This window comes from Haliotis asinina, chromosome 11, assembly GCF_037392515.1.
Source record: "Haliotis asinina isolate JCU_RB_2024 chromosome 11, JCU_Hal_asi_v2, whole genome shotgun sequence".
NCBI classification, from domain to species: Eukaryota; Metazoa; Mollusca; class Gastropoda; order Lepetellida; family Haliotidae; genus Haliotis; species Haliotis asinina.
This window is the reverse complement of record NC_090290.1, coordinates 58007753-58024228: the sequence shown is the minus strand read 5'-3', so window position 1 is coordinate 58024228 and position 16476 is coordinate 58007753. Positions and strand designations below refer to the sequence as shown.

The 16476-nt window shown below is 39.4% G+C and overlaps 1 protein-coding gene across 1 annotated transcript in view; it reads right to left on the bottom strand.

Annotated features, from left to right (window-relative positions):
- LOC137256162 (calpain-9-like) overlaps positions 1-16156 on the bottom strand; it is a 44132-nt gene extending 27976 nt beyond the window's left edge. The window contains exons 1-6 of the mRNA XM_067793866.1: positions 15851-16156; positions 11476-11977; positions 10771-10902; positions 10127-10317; positions 9517-9694; positions 1391-1456 (exon numbers count right to left, since the gene is read on the bottom strand). Of these exons, the coding sequence (XP_067649967.1) occupies positions 1391-1456; positions 9517-9694; positions 10127-10317; positions 10771-10902; positions 11476-11925 (1017 nt within the window). The 5' untranslated portion in view covers positions 11926-11977; positions 15851-16156. The remainder of the gene's footprint in view (positions 1-1390; positions 1457-9516; positions 9695-10126; positions 10318-10770; positions 10903-11475; positions 11978-15850) is intronic.
- Between the last annotated feature and the right edge of the window lie 320 nt (positions 16157-16476).

Genomic DNA, 16476 nt, shown 5'->3' with positions numbered 1-16476 from the left:
TCCTACTGTCCTAGTATCACTGTTGTCATTATGTACTATTTTCCTACTGTCCTAGAATCACTGTTGTTATTACGTACTGTCTTCCTACTGTCCTAGTATCACTGTTGTCATTATGTACTACCTTCCTACTGTCCTAGTATCACTGTTGTCATTACATACTATTTTCCTACTGTCCTAGTATCACTGTTGTCATTATGTACTATTTTCCTACTGTCCTAGTATCACTGTTGTCATTATGTACTATTTTCCTACTGTCCTAGTATCACTGTTGTCATTATGTACTATTTTCCTACTGTCCTAGAATCACTGTTGTTATTACGTACTGTCTTCCTACTGTCCTAGTATCACTGTTGTCATTATGTACTACCTTCCTACTGTCCTAGTATCACTGTTGTCATTACATACTATTTTCCTACTGTCCTAGTATCACTGTTGTCATTATGTACTATTTTCCTACTGTGCTAATATTACTGTTGTCATTATGGACTATTTTCCTACTGTCCTAATATTGCTGTTGTCATTATGTACTATTTTCCTACTGTCCTAGTATCACTGTTGTTATTATGTACTATTTTCCTACTGTGCTAATATTACTGTTGTCATTATGGACTATTTTCCTACTGTCCTAGTATCACTGTTGTCATTATGTACTATTTTCCTACTGTCCTAGTATCACTGTTGTCATTACGTACTATTGTCCTACCGTCCTAGTATCACTGTTGTCATTATGTACTATTTTCCTACTGTGCTAATATTACTGTTGTCATTATGTACTATTTTCCTACTGTGCTAATAAAACTGTTGTCATTATGGACTATTTTCCTACTGTCCTAGTATCACTGTTGTTATTATGTACTATTTTCCTACTGTGCTAATATTACTGTTGTCATTATGGACTACTTTCCTACTGTCCTAGTATCACTGTTGTCATTATGTACTATTTTCCTACTGTCCTAGTATCACTGTTGTCATTATGTACTATTTTCCTACTGTGCTAATATTGCTGTTGTCATTATGTACTATTGTCCTACTGTCCTAGTATCACTGTTGTCATGTACTGTTTTCCTACAGTGAGTGTCCTAGTATCACTGTTGTCATTATGTACTATTTTCCTACCGTCCTAGTATCACTGTTGTCATTATGTACTATTTTCCTACTGTCCTAGTATCACTGTTGTCATTATGTACTATTTTCCTACTGTCCTAGTATTACTGTTGTCATAATGTACTATTTTCCTGCTGTCCTAGTATCACTGTTGTCATTACGTACTATTTTCCTACTGTCCTAGTATCACTGTTCTGATTATGTATTATTGTCCTACCGTCCTAGTATCACTGTTGTCATTATGTACTATTTAAGTCCTACTGTCCAAGTATCACTGTGTCATTACCTGTTGTGCTCCTGTCAAGGAATAAGCATGTGCTCCAACTAGTCCGTAAACTCCATCATGCTTTTCCTGAAAATTTAGAATTATCAATTAAACATTTCCAAGGATAACAAGAGTTGTCAGAAGATGGCATATTCCCAAGGCCCCCACATATTTGAAAGAACAAATCTTCTGAGTTATTTAAAGTTTAGGTTGATGCTTTTTTTTTTAGACAAATTCCAAATCATTTCCAAGGAAATCATGAAAAATATAAACACCAAAAAGCTGTAAAAGGCACCACTTGAAGATCTGCCTGATAAATCTACCAAGTTCTGTTGAAAGATAATGAATGGTTTTCAAGCTGTGCTCAGGAAATGAAGCCCACCCCTCCCCATTTGAGACTAAGTCCAAATCTTTTCCATAGAAACTGGGAAAAACAATAATGACAAAAATCTGCAAATAACCATTTTGGGATCTGCCGTATATTTCTGCCAAGTTTTGCATAAACATATTAACAAGTTTTCAAGTTTTGGTCTGGAAATGAAACCCACCTTTCCCTTTAGAGACTAAGTCCAAATCATTTCCATGGAAACAGAGAAAAATAAAAATGACAAATATCTGTAAATAGCAAAGGGCACCACTTTGGGTTCTGTTTCATATATCAACCAGGTTTCGTTGAAAGATATTGAACAGTTTTCGAGTTGCGCTTCGGAGACAAAGGTCATGCCTGCCTTTGAAACTAAGTTCAATTGTTTCAATGGAAACCAAGAAAATAGAAATGACAAAATCAATAAACAGCAAAAGGTACCACTTTAGGTCCTGTTTGACATATATACCAGTACCAATTTTGGTTGAAAGATATTGAATGTTTTTTGTTATACTCCGGAAATGAAACCCATGGCCTCTTTTTGAGAGTCCATGGAAACGAAGAAAATAAAAATGACAAAAATCTGCAAATAGCAAAAGGCACCACTTCATGTTTGATATATTGACCAAAACAAAAATGACAAAAATCAGTAAACTCCAAAAGGCACCACTTTGTTTGATATATGCATCAAGTTTGGTTGAAAGATATTTAATGGTTTTTGAGTTTTGCTCCGAAAACAAAATGGACTTACGGACACAGACGGATGACTACATCCTTTAGTATTACATGCCAGGGGGATAATAACATTTGAATTATTATATCTGTTATAACTAAAACATATAATATAAGTCAAACCTACCATGTTCGTTTTTTCAAAAAAAATGTATTTTGTCCAAATTTGACAAGTGTGATTATGTCATATTTTCTGTTTTGAATTATTCTATCTCCCTGGATACATAAAAACCTAATTTAACTCATTAAGGCCGAGAGCCGCGTATGTGCAGCAAATTAATGAGCTTCTCACAGCGAGAGCCGCGTATTGGGGGTAATAAAAAGCACCTCTTATTCAGTGAGAGCCACATATTGGGGGTAATAAAAAGCACCTTTCATTCAGCGAGAAACTCGTATATGCGTTTTACATTTTAAATTCGTACTGTACCTATTATTTCAATCACTTCAGCAGTATTGATCAAAGAATAGCTTTTCTTACGAAAAGGTTACTTTCTGTGTTAATCAGAAGAACTATTAATGTGTTTTGATAACAATTGCTTGCAATGTCGGGGGCTTATACAGGCAAATGAACACATGAGATGTTGTTACAGGAGGTAAGTGTTTGTTACTCGTCATTGGGAGTGAATACTAAGATACTATGTTTGCACATTGATTGAATTAACGGTGACAAGGTTACAAAACCTTCTTCTAAATTAAATCATTCATTCATTCGTTTTAATAGTTCATATAATGAATCGTAGACATAAATGGCAATACTGTATTACACCCATGTTCATGTAGATAGTTGAAATAAACCAAGTTACAAAACTCATTTGCGACTATTGATTTTTAAAGTTGACAATAATACATAAACGAATATGAAGTGATAACTCTTGCATCTACTCATAATATACATATATAGTACACATAAACCATACAAAGGTAACTGGGGCATTTTGTTCAAGCTGTTTCATGCTGATTTGAAACGTGATTTTTCAATGCAATTTACATAAGCATTGTGTAAGAAACATTTGTATTTGATCTCTGTAATTATCTTACCCAGTGTAATGATCACTTGTATCAGATCCATCGTCAATAAAAGGAGGATAATATATCAGTTACGAAATTGATGCGTTTAATCATTCAATCAGACAACACTAAATGAGATATATGAACACCTCTTTCAACCTCAAAATAACAGCCTCTGGCCAAATGCATGTCCAGGTAAAGTTTTGTCCCGTGACAAGTGTAAAACAAACTAATGTGCTGTTACATCACTGGACAACCTGTTTTGTGGAGTCATGCCCATAGTCAATCTTCTGAACCTCGTTTGCTTTCAAAACAAATATAAGCATGCCCACCTTCATAAATATTTGGGGAGATTCAACTACAAGTGTATACATCACAATAAATCAGTATCGTGTAACTTTTTTTAATTCTATACTTCAAGTACATGAATTAGGATATTTATTCGTAACAATGTGCAGATTATATTGAAATGTTCAGCAAGCCATTATTTTTTATGTACAAGTAGTGTGCGCAAAATGTATATGCAAATAAATACTATCTCTACTCAATGGTTGGTTTGGGTTATACGGAGTAAAAATAATCGGATTGTAGCGCTTTGAGCGCTTCAAAGAAAAATAAACTCGTCAAAGTGCTTGTTAGTCCTACATGTACATTTCAGGCATCCTTACGATTATGTATGTTCATAATATACAAACATTTTCATGATAGCTACAGTTGATAAAGTCGAAATCTAGCATATCAGTTGGTCAACAATCTAACCAATAGTCAATCTGTATCCAAGCTGTCTAGTGACCGAATGTGCTCTTCAGAAATTTAGCCCACACCCCATCACCTGTCATTTCCTATGTGACAGGTATCTCATGATACGATTGGTCATAGATAACAAATCAGGGAGTATATTGAACAGTTGAGATACAAAACGTCCTATTCGGGAACTCTGATGATGCCCATCACATGACCCTTTGTCTTATGTATGTGCAAGGAATAGCATTATACAATATGTATACACGTATGTTCATGTGATAACGTATATTTTCTGCGTTAAATCTAGATGAACCAAAGTGACAAACTGTGAATCTGTTCCATGTACGTCACACACTAGCTTCTTAGTACTTACCTTACAATATTCAGTATACACTAGCAACATATCAGCGAAAACGCTTCTTTCATAGAAGATTATTAGGCATGTACGTAAATTCTTCTTTACTGCCATTGACATAGATGTTTTGAACAATTTAACCTCACACAATGATATGAGAGGGACAATTTGTTTAAGTATGTCTTACATACAAAGAATACAAACATGTGTTAAGAAAACACACATGCACACGCCACCAAAAGTCTACAAGAGAAAGTGCAATAAAATTACATAAAACGTTACATATATGACATGTTATCACTCCTGCTTCCTTTCAACATATACCTTTACAACGCAATTAAACAATCAGGACTTGCTCGTTTGATGAGACAGTTTCCTGTAATCTCCGAAACCTGTCAGGGATATCAGGCGTGAATAGCCCTAATTAGCCTCGCCACAGCCAGCCTGGCAATCAGCATGGGGCTCCAGGTGTTGAGCAGTGAAGTGGCTCTCGGGCTTAATGAGTTAATGTTTAGACCAGTTGGTGTTCTTCCATCACAAACTCATCAAGTTATTGGGTATGTTCACCCACTGCTTTCAGCAAAGTAAACTCAAGGCTTCATCTAAACATTCTAACTTCATAATTCCTTTAAGACCAAGTTACTATGCATTTATATGATATATGATATGATACATGTCTATATGGAGGACATTATGTCATAACTTGTATGCTTCTCCCTCAGGTAATACAGTCTGATGTACGCATCTTTGTAGCACTGCATAGGCATGGAAGAGACTTGATCTCCATACCCGCGCAAGCGTGGGCCATCCAAAATTCACTTTTACTGAAAACTTGGTCCTAGGAGCCCAGAGTGGGAAGGAGCATCCAGCTTTGGGAGGGAGTTACTGCCCTCTGGTAAGGTAAGTATCTAAATATCTAAAATATATAAAATATATAAAAATAAAAATAATTTTAACTTACCTTACCAAAGGTCTTATGCATATGGATTTGACAGATGGATGGTGGTGTCGGGCTCCAAAAAAGGACCATCCCCAGAAAACTTCGTCCACATGCTGATCCATAATAAGTTACAAGCAGTCTCAGGATCATCCTGAAATATGAGACAGCAAGTAACTCAAGGAACCCCAAGGACAATGAAGACACCTCAGAGGTGAAAGTTATCCACAAGACCAACACTAGGAAGCAATAATTACCTAATGGGTGGCTGGCCGAGTAAGTTGCTGGGCAACGACCAACGGACCAAAGGACTGCAGACCCTCCACATCTTCTACAGCCAAATCCCTCAGGTAATGACTGGCAAAGACTGTGGTCGACTTCCAAAAGCCGCTTTCCATTATTGCGGGGACAGTACAATTCCTGTGTAAAGCCATGGTGGAAGCTAACACTCTAATCTCATGTAGATTATAAGCTGAAGGGTGAGGGAGATGATTGAGAATCATCCATACCACCATGGAACTGTCGGATGAAATCAACAGTGTGGAATTCCTCAGAAGGGAAGTCTAATGTTCAACCGCTAGAATCACTGCATGGAATTCTAGGTTGTTTATATGCCAGTCTCGTTCGATGCCTGACCACAGCCCTGAGGTGGTCTGACCACTGAGATGGGCACCCCAGCCTTGAAGAGATGCATTGACGAATAACTCATGGTCATGCGGACAGTCACTCAAAGAGACTCCTACACAAACATTCGACTCAACCGTCCACCAGTGGAGATAAGGATGGAGATGCAGAGGCAGAAGGATTCTGACCTGCAAGTTGTCCACTTGAATGTGAGGCAGTAGAAGCCATTGCACCTGCCAGAGCATCAAACGTACCCTGCGTAGTAAGTCTTGGGCTGAAGTGAGAAGACCTAGCAGGGACTGCCACTCCCGAAGGGTCAAGGGATGAGCAAGGCCTCAACTTGCAAACTTGAGAATCTTCGACCACTGACCTTGAGGGATTCTGACGAGATTGGAGTGTGTCAGAAAAAATCCCCCTGTAAACATCACACCTGTGATGGTACCAGATGTGACTTCTCAACATTGATCAACCACCCCTTTTGCTGTAGAAGACGAACAGCTAAGTCCAGTTGTCTGCATAGCAACTGATGGTTGAGGTTGTTCAGGAGGGAATCGTCTATGTAGGGGTCGAAATCTATACCCTTCATATGTAGAAACAGGGAAATCAGGGACGTAATCCGAGTAAAAAGCCATGGGGCCATGGAAATTCCAAATGGGAGGACCCTCCATTGGTAATGAGGAACACCGAACACAAATCTCAGGAACTTCCTGTGCCGATGGAAAATTGGCACATGAAGGTAAGCATCCCGGGGGTCCAGACTGGCTAGCCACGCTCCTGGTACTAGTTTGGCCCGGACCTGTTCCAGTGATATCATTCGGAAATGAGGCAGTTCCAGAAGATAAAGTCTGTTTAATGCTGCCATGTTGTGGATCATGCGCATCTTGTCTGAGTCTTTCTTGGATACTAGAAAAATGGGTGAGTAAAACCCCGAGGACTGATGGGGATCTCGCACTGTCTCTATTGCCTGTTTGGTTAACAGTAATTGAATGTCTTCTACTAACAGAGCATGTTGTACATGAGAATACATGCTTGACTGGGGCGTAGACGTCAGCGAAGGGGACACAGTGTATCCGGATGCAGCTTGTATCCGGTCCTCAGGATGTTGGTAACAAAGGGGTCTTCCAGGATTTCCCAATTGGGCCAGATGACCCCCAGTCTCCCGTCTACAGGTGTAGGACGAACTGGCACAACTGGGGGCAGGAGGTCCCAGCCATAGGAGTCCAAAACTTCAGTGGCCAGAGTAAGGGCGCTTGCCCCTTCCTCTACCGGATGTCACAGGAGGGTCTCCTGCTGTCTCCTCTGACCATCAGCATCACTTCTTCCTCATGCACGGCCTCTGGCATAGGAAGTCTGAATAGCCTCTCTTCTCGGGACATAACAGGGTTTGCCCCTACCTCTAGACAGTGGCTTCCTATGAAAGGCGGACCCCTAGACATCAAATGTGTAGAGAGACACTTCAGTATTGGTGAGCTCTGTGTGCTGCCTTTACAGGTCCAGGATTTTGTCGTCAAACAGGAATCTGGATGCAAATGGAGCTTGTAGTAGTTGGCATTTAAATTCTTCCTGCCAGGAACATGGCTCTAAGAAGCCAGAACGAAGCAAAGTCAAAGTCATAGCCAACACTGCATGTAAATGAGCAAGTAAATCATGAAGCATTTTCCCCTGCCTCTGAAAGAGTGCAGAAAAATGTTCAGTCCTCGAAGCACTGTCTTCTGTTAAATCCCACGCCGCCGATAACGTGCCTGAAGCAAGGACTGATATAGGTTTTAACATCTGCTTTAGCTCCGTATCAATAGCCACCAACTTGAAATCTTGCACCCGATAGAATGACTAAGGTGAACCCGATAAGCGTGTCAAGGAATCATCCAGCAAAGCACCAGTATCGGGCAAAATCTAGGCTGTGCACTTTGTAGTCTGCCTTCCTTGATTTAGGAGCCTTAATTGTGGGATTAGGAGAGCAACTGCACAGAAGGAGGGCATTGGTCTGGAGTATCCATCAACAAGGACCGTGATCCCAAAGATGAAGCTGGAGAAGACATTTTGTACCGACGCTGCATGGAGCATTTCCTCTTAACAGCCAAGAAAGTCTTGAACTCGGTGGTAGACAACGGCGCCCAGAGAAGACAACAATGATCCAAGGTGCAATCCAGCTACGCACAATCGGGACACCAGAGGTGCGGGTCCTTGGCCGATTTCAGGACTTTACAAATGGTGCAAAACTAGCGAGTCATGCACAAACACTGTAACATGCAAAAAAGGGGAAAACACACAATTTTAGAAATTATGTTAACAAAAAAACCCTACACAAAAGTGTAGCAAAAACACACAACTGCACGTACAATAGGCACGCCCCATTATGCAAAACAGCTGAGCGAGACAAAGATGGCTGCCACCACACTGCGAGTGACACGTGCCAAAAAACAACAAAATATACTAGCCATACTGAAGAAAACATGCCTGAAATATGGAATACCCATGAGAAGAAGGCCAAGAGACTAGCAAACTTCCCAAATACCTGTATAATCAAGAAAGAACGACATGGGGACCACCCACATCAAAAGAACACAAGGTAGCCAGGTAAGTGAAGAAACTTTATCTTTACACTTGAAAATAGGGAATAAGAACCATACCTACCTTTGAAAAAGTGACTAACTTTAACTCACAAAAGTAAAAGTGTATTTTGGATGGCCCGGGCTTGCGCGGGTATGGATATCACGTCACCTCCATGCCTATACATTCGTAGATACATGAGGTAGCCATTCATGGGAATAGCGAATCAACAACTGTTTTATCTCGTTTAGCGAAGCTTGATGTTATATACATAAGACCTATGGTAAGGTAAGTTAAAAATATATCATTTGATTTTATTTTGAAGATTGCTACTGACTATATGACATGTAAACAAAATGGTATCTACCTCTCAACTGGATTTTCAAAATCAGTGAAACATATTCTGACAACCTTAAAACTATAAAAATGGTTAATTATGTTTGAGTTGAGTGTGGAAACTATTGAATGTGTAAAGTAATAGTTTAAATACAGCAGTGACAGTCGGTGAATAAATGTCTATATAGCGAACTAAAATACAGCTTATCAAATGTTTTTCAAACACTGGACACTGCATGCGTCATATTATGGTGTGTTAACAATTGTTAACAATGCAGCTTCTCGGTGGAGAGTTTGGTGGTTACCATGGCAGCAGGTAATCCAGTTGTCAACCTCCTGGGAGGGTTGATACGGAAACTTGTTAAAGCATCAATGACCAACAAATTTTAAGTATATTACAAAAAAGTAAGATATGAGTAATTATAGACATACTATATTATACAAAGATGCATATTATTTGGAGGTTAGTTTGTTAGTATAACAGTCGGACATCTCACCGGCACGGTACATGTGACAAATGCTCCTGTATAGAGAGAGTTCCTGACTCGACGGAACAGGCTATCAGGATCAATAGTGTCATCCTCGAAGTCCAGTCTTTCTGATATTCCTCCGGTTAGTGCCAAGTAGGCATCACTGGACTGTCCACCATACACAGCATTGTATGACCCATGTAATCTAATCAGGACAAAATTGTCAATCACAATAATTTTGAACACTGTAACTTAGGCACAAAAATTAATACAGGAAGATAGCATAAGCTAATTATAAGTACAGAAATCCTGAATGAGCACATAGGTGCAGTGTGTTGTCTAGTTCCAACTGAAACGCTGGTTTGGTAAGCAATGGCTGTGCAGCATTGCTCACATCAGGAAATCAGGAAAAATGTAGTCACTAGTTTGTCAGTTCAGATAAATTGAAAATCTGGACAAAATTGGTCTAGCCCCTTAATGCTGAGCAACAGTGCTGGAAAAAACAAGTACTATATTTTCATGCCCCTCGCTTAGTGAAGCCTGGAACAAAACCACCAATCTTCTGACCTCTGTACTGGTTTTGCATTCCAATAAGTATATATTTAATTTGTATAGCAGCTTTACAGACTGGACTCACTTGGCAAAGCTTTTCTCCAGCAGCGAGACCCACATCTCATTGTCATCACTCGATGATCTGGCTCCCCAGATCTGCGTGCCATAGACGACAGGGAGGTGATCATCAATGTACACGTCTTCCCATACACCAAACTTCCAGAAGCGACAGTGAAACACCCCTCTCTGGTGTGAGTAGTCCCCTTCTTGAACAACCTACAGCCATGACAGGTCACGTATTAAAGGGAAATTTTATGGAGGTCAACTTCTGTAAATTATGAGGAAGAGAAAAAACAGGGGATCATTTTCTTCAAATTATTTCTTCATTCACATTCTACATACTTCTCCCGAAAAGTCATCACTGCACATGTATGCAGGCACGCACACGCACGCACACACACACACCACACGCACACACACACTAACACTAACACACACTAACACTAACACACTAACACACGAACACACTAGCCATAAATTATGAATGGTCCCAAACATATTTTATGTAATTCAAAGATAGCTCAACTCTTGTGTTTAGCAGGTTTTGGTTTCATCACATGTTGTGTAATCTCATGCACAGCTCTTGCAAGGGTTGTTGGTTTGAAAACAAACATCTCAAAAAACCTTTCTTCAATTTCACACAAAAAAATTTTATCATTTAATTAATACCTTTCTCAGCAGTTGTGGATGTTCAGACAGGTTGGCCACCATAGACAGGAACCAACATGTGCCCGCTGACCCTTGACCTATATCAAATCTTGTTGTTCCTTCCGTGAACAAGACAGGGTTGTCAGCAAGCTCCTGAAAGTACAAACAACCCTCAGCTTATGTTTTGGAGTGAGTTACATCACACATATTCAGTAACAAGTATGTTCAACATCTGATGTGTTTTGTTCCCAGAGAGTATGATCTCACTCTTTCACTCACTCACTCACTCACTTCCTTCATAATGCACTCACACTCCCACAAAGCAAAGCACCCAGCAGGTCCAAGCCACGCTCACAACCCTCCTGTCTCACAACCCGTCTCACAACCCCTTGTATCACAACCCCCCATCGGCCATCTCACAACCCATTATCTCACAAACCCACTGTCTCACCTACACACACACGTCTCACAGCCCAGTGTCTCACAAACCCCTTGCCTCTCAAACCCACTGTCTCACTCGCCCATCAACCCAACCACCCCTACACACCCAGTGGTCACTCATTTTAACTGTGGAACTAACAGCCAAGGAATACAAACCTTATCATGCAATACACAAAGTTAAAACTGTTACATATAGCCCATTTCTGGTTTCCCCCATTAGGTTCCCTGGTTGCCCAAAGCAAATTACAGATCTGTCACAGTAAACAAATCAGGCTGACAACTCACAGATGCCCGTTTCCAGTCCAGCCTTTTCTGTCTGTGTTCCTGTATAGCAACATGGAGAGGGAACTCTTCATCTGTCCACCTTTCACCGTTGTAAACACTCGGTTCACTGTTGTGATAGCTCGGACTTTTAGATGTGCGGCAATCTATGGTTGTATACTTGAGCCCAGAACCATCATTGTCTATGACATCACTATGGCGACGATCGTGATCAACATCTGGTTCCGGATCTGGTTCTTTATCTGGTTCTGGGTTTGGTTCCGGTTCTGGGTTTGGTTCCGGTTCTGGGTCAACAGTTTCATTGTCTTCTGTGTTTGGTGGATTTATGTCACGGTGATCCTGTCTGTTGTCATGGTGATCCCATCTGTCGTCATGGTGATGCCACCCGTTGTAATCGTGATAATCATCATTTGGGTATTCAGGTGATGTTGACGAAGATGAGCCACAACCCATGTTGATACAAAGCTGTAGAGAATGTCACCCGGTGATGAGCATCTACCAGAAACTGCGTGAACACAAGCAACAACAATGTACTGGACATTTGTTCTACATGGATGATCAGTGTTTCGCTTGTTATAATATTATTTGACATGGTTACCAATAAACAAAGGTGCTGGTGATTGTCAAAACTGTTTGATCAATTTGTGTAAACAAACTGGACTTTCCCTAATGACACAAAACCTAGTGTAACTATTGTCTGAATCTGTTGCTTGATTTCACAATTTCTTGTGAGTTTTGTCACAAAGTACACTGTTTTCACCCTTGTGACTGACTCCAGATAAACAGATCATATACTGTGAGACCCTAAATGCACTGTGTCTGTGTCTGTGTGTGTCTGTGACTGTTTCTGTGTCTGTACCTGTGATTGAGTCTGTTTGCATCTGTGTTTGTCTTTGCATCTGCATATGTCTGTGTCTGTGCCTGTGTCTGTCTGTGCCTGTGATTGTGTCTGTGTTTGCATCTGTGTCTGTGTTTGTGTTTGCATCTGTGTCTGTGTTTGTGTCTGTGTAAGAGAGGGGTGGGGGGAAGGGGTCGTTCACATTGTACATGCTTCCCTACCCATAAATAATGAATGGTCCTTACACTAATCCATGTGAAGTCTTCTAAACTACACCAGAAACCACTGGGTTTCTCCTCACACACAAAAATATAAACACATTCAAAGTCAGTAGAAACCAATATTTAACTCAGCTGGTTCTCAGCACACAAACTAAATGTCCAGATGCTCAGTCAAGCACGGCACAAGGAGAATTCATTTAAGTGTGACAAAAACACAAAATGTCCTCAATGAACCTCGATATAATTCATAAGTGATTTCACTAAGCTGTGAAAGATGTTTTCATATTGGCTCAGTCTGTAGATGACACCATTTCGTCATAGATCCTGTTCTTAATGGCTTCAACCACACAATGATACAAGCACATTGCATTGCCAATATCGATCCTCGCCGATATTCTTCTGTCCCTGTGTTGTCTACTTCAGTTCAACAGATTCACACCCTTTCATGCAATGACACCTATTTCACTTCAATATTGAGATAATTGCCAAACTGTTTACTCTAGTAGCAGTCTATTTTTATCATTTCAAAACCCTTTCTCTAATAATCACAAATCTTTTATACCTGGTCATATGATTATGCACGCCTATTTGAACTCATCAGATGTTTATTTAGAATGAACACCAATTAAAGTTAGCTCCATAGTAATGTTAATTTAATTCTGTCAACATGGAGTCATGATCAATAACAGCTATGAATTCTGTTTATTAAAGGCAAACTTGAGGACGGAATATGTAATCTGCCTCCCAGTACCTGAACCAGATCATATTCCTTCCACACAATCTGTAACAAGAATGTTCAAACAAAATCCCCATCTCTCTGGGTATCATCTTCAATTTAAAAAGACTTATCAAAATTACATATTTTCAGATACAAAGAGTTTATCTAAGACTAAAAAGATCTATAATCAAAATTACATATTTTTCAGATATAAGAGTTTATGTCAGTAATACATTACAGGCTGTATTTTCATCCTGATCCACAGTTACAAGAAGAAGACAAAGTCATCAATATCCCCTACGACGGTAAAATACTCTTCATGAATATGTTAACTAGTTATGACTATGTCACATGTACAGTTTGATGAACCTCAGTAGTACTGATACTAGAAATAGAGTGGTACTGTTGATTTAAGTCTTTAGGTTCTCGGACACTCACAAAGTAGAAAGAGAGCAATGAATGATTTTAATGTTCGGCTGTGGAAAGCATCACTTTTACTAATTTCAGGAAAATCTGTTTCCATGGCAATGCAAACATTCTTTAATTTCAGAAACTATCAGAAAAGAGTTCAATGCCAGAGTTATCTATGTACCAAATTTGGTAAAGAAATACTGAATGGTCTTAAAATTCTGCATCAGAATAGAGCGTTACCACCTAATTCATTCAATGTCAGTTTGCCACTGAAATGCAAAGGAAAATTATTAAGAACTACAAAACTACCAAAACACATACCAGTTCACCATAAGATCTATTTCTGTGCCAAGTTACACCAATCTATGTGACAAGTTTGGCAAAGAGTTGTTGATGAACGGTTTGAAAGTTCTACTCCAGAAACAAGAGTCATCAGAAGATGAAATATCCCCCCGGCCCCCACATATTTGAAAGGATAAATCATCTGACAGTTACTTGATGTTTTCTTAGATTAAGTTTGAATAGTTTCCATGGAAGTCAAAAAAAATATAAATGCCATATATCTGTAAACAGCAAAAGGCACCACTTCAAGATCTGTCTCATGTATCTGCCAACATCTGTCAAAAGATATGAAATGGTTTTCGAGCTGTGCCCTGGAAATGAAGCCTATCCCTCCATTTTGAGACTGAGTCAGAATTGTTTCAATGGAAACCGGGAAAAATAAACATGCCGAAACATTGTAAACAGAAAAAGGCACCACTTTATGGTCTGCCTCAAATATCTGCCAAGTTTTGCTGTAAGATATTGAATAGTTTTCTAGTTGTGCTCCGGAAACGAAGCCTATTCCTCCATTTTGAGACAAAGTCAGAATCATTTCCATGGAAACTGGTAAAATGATAAATCACAAAAATCTGTTAATAGCAAAAGGCACCACCTCAGGGTCTCCCCTATATATCTGCCAAGTTTTGTAGAAAGATATTGAATGGTTTTTGAGTTGTGCTCCGGAAACGAAATCCATACCTCCATTGTGAGACTCAGTCCGAAACATTTCCATGGAAACCAAGAAACTAAAAAATCATAAAAACTGTAACTAGCAAAAGGCACCATTGTAGCTTCTGATTGGTATATCTGTTAAGTTTTGCAGAAAAATAAAGAATGGATTTTGAGTTCTGCTCCAGAAACAAAGCCCTTCCCTCCATTTTGAAACTAAGTCCAAAACATTTTTGCTGACAGATATTACAAAGTTTTTGAGATGTGCTCCAGAAACAAAACACACCTCCCACTTTTCAGACTATGTCCAAAATGTTTCCATGGAAACCGTGAAAATAATAAATCACAAAAACCTGTAAATACCAAAAGGTACCACTTCAGGTTCTTCTTGATATATCTACCAAGTTTTGCAGAAAAATATTGAACGGTTTTTGAGTTGTGCTCCGGAAACGAAGCCCACCCCACCATTAGACTAACACCAAAATGTTCCATGGAAAAAAAATAAAAATGCCAAAACTCTGTAAATAGCAAAAGGCAAAACTATAGGATGAGATCATTATATCTGTCAAGTTTGGTCTAAATATATTGAACAGTTTCTGAGTTATGCGCCGGAAACAATTGATTACAGACGGACGGACGGATGGAGGGACAGACGTGGCGTCCACTATATCCCCTGCATTACATGCGAAGGGGATAAAAGAGCACCAACACCAATGTCAGTCGAAGTCAAACTTGTCACACACACACACAAAACCAAAATAAAAAAAGTGTCTCCATTGCAATAACTGAAATAAATACACTCTGATGTAAAAAGTTAATTGTTACATCAATAAGATTAAACATATGGAAGACAATTCACTTCAAAAGTAATGTTCCTTTATATGACAGTACAGAACTCTTACACATGCTCTTTGTTAACTGTTCCATAGAACGGCAACTTAAAGGCCTTTTTCTCAGCAACACGTTCATTTACAGACATTATAGACAATTTGATACCCATTTAAAAAGTCAGTGGCATGTTTTCTCAGCAACAAGTGCAAATATTATTAGCATACGGCTTTATAAATAGATAACACTGTTTATAGCATATGCAGTTTTTAAGCCTAAATTTGCATATTGACAGGTAAGGTTTCAAATAACTAAATATAAGATCGCCATACCTGTCAACAGATAAGTTTCAAGTCAACAAGAAAAACGTACCAGTGATTGACGTCCTTGATGCCGTGCCGGGCAACCAGTGTACTGTGTCCAGTATCACACCTCTTGCCGTGTGATAATATATTTGGTCCACGCAAAGATCAGTGTTTGATCAGCAGGGTTAGAGACATATCACCGCATCAGTAGGTCTGTGGCGGTACGTAACTGGATCATCAATCACATTTGCTGTCATGTCAAGTAACATACAGAGGGTTAATATAAGCATCAGGTGTGCTACCAACCCGCGAGCGACCTTCCATAGAGAGATCCCTCTTCACTGACCCGAGTCGTGATCCACAGCATGGCAACATCACAACAAATACAGCGCGTGCCATTATGAAAGGGAGACAACTACGAGATTCTTTCTTTGATCATTTGATCACAATATAAACAGACGAGTAATAAAAGGGGCAATGCGAGCTCAATGATTTTAAAAGTATACCTTATAAGTTGAACGGCATTACTGAATATGAGCCTCTGTACTCGGAATCTATTTGTGCCAGTATCAAACTGTGGTTCGCTATTCATGACCTTTTCGGTGTTGAGAGCTTGTGTCTAATTAAGACATGTAACTTGTTCTGTGCGTTGCTGCAAGGACATGTTGTTTTGCGCCGCAACAATAAACCCGC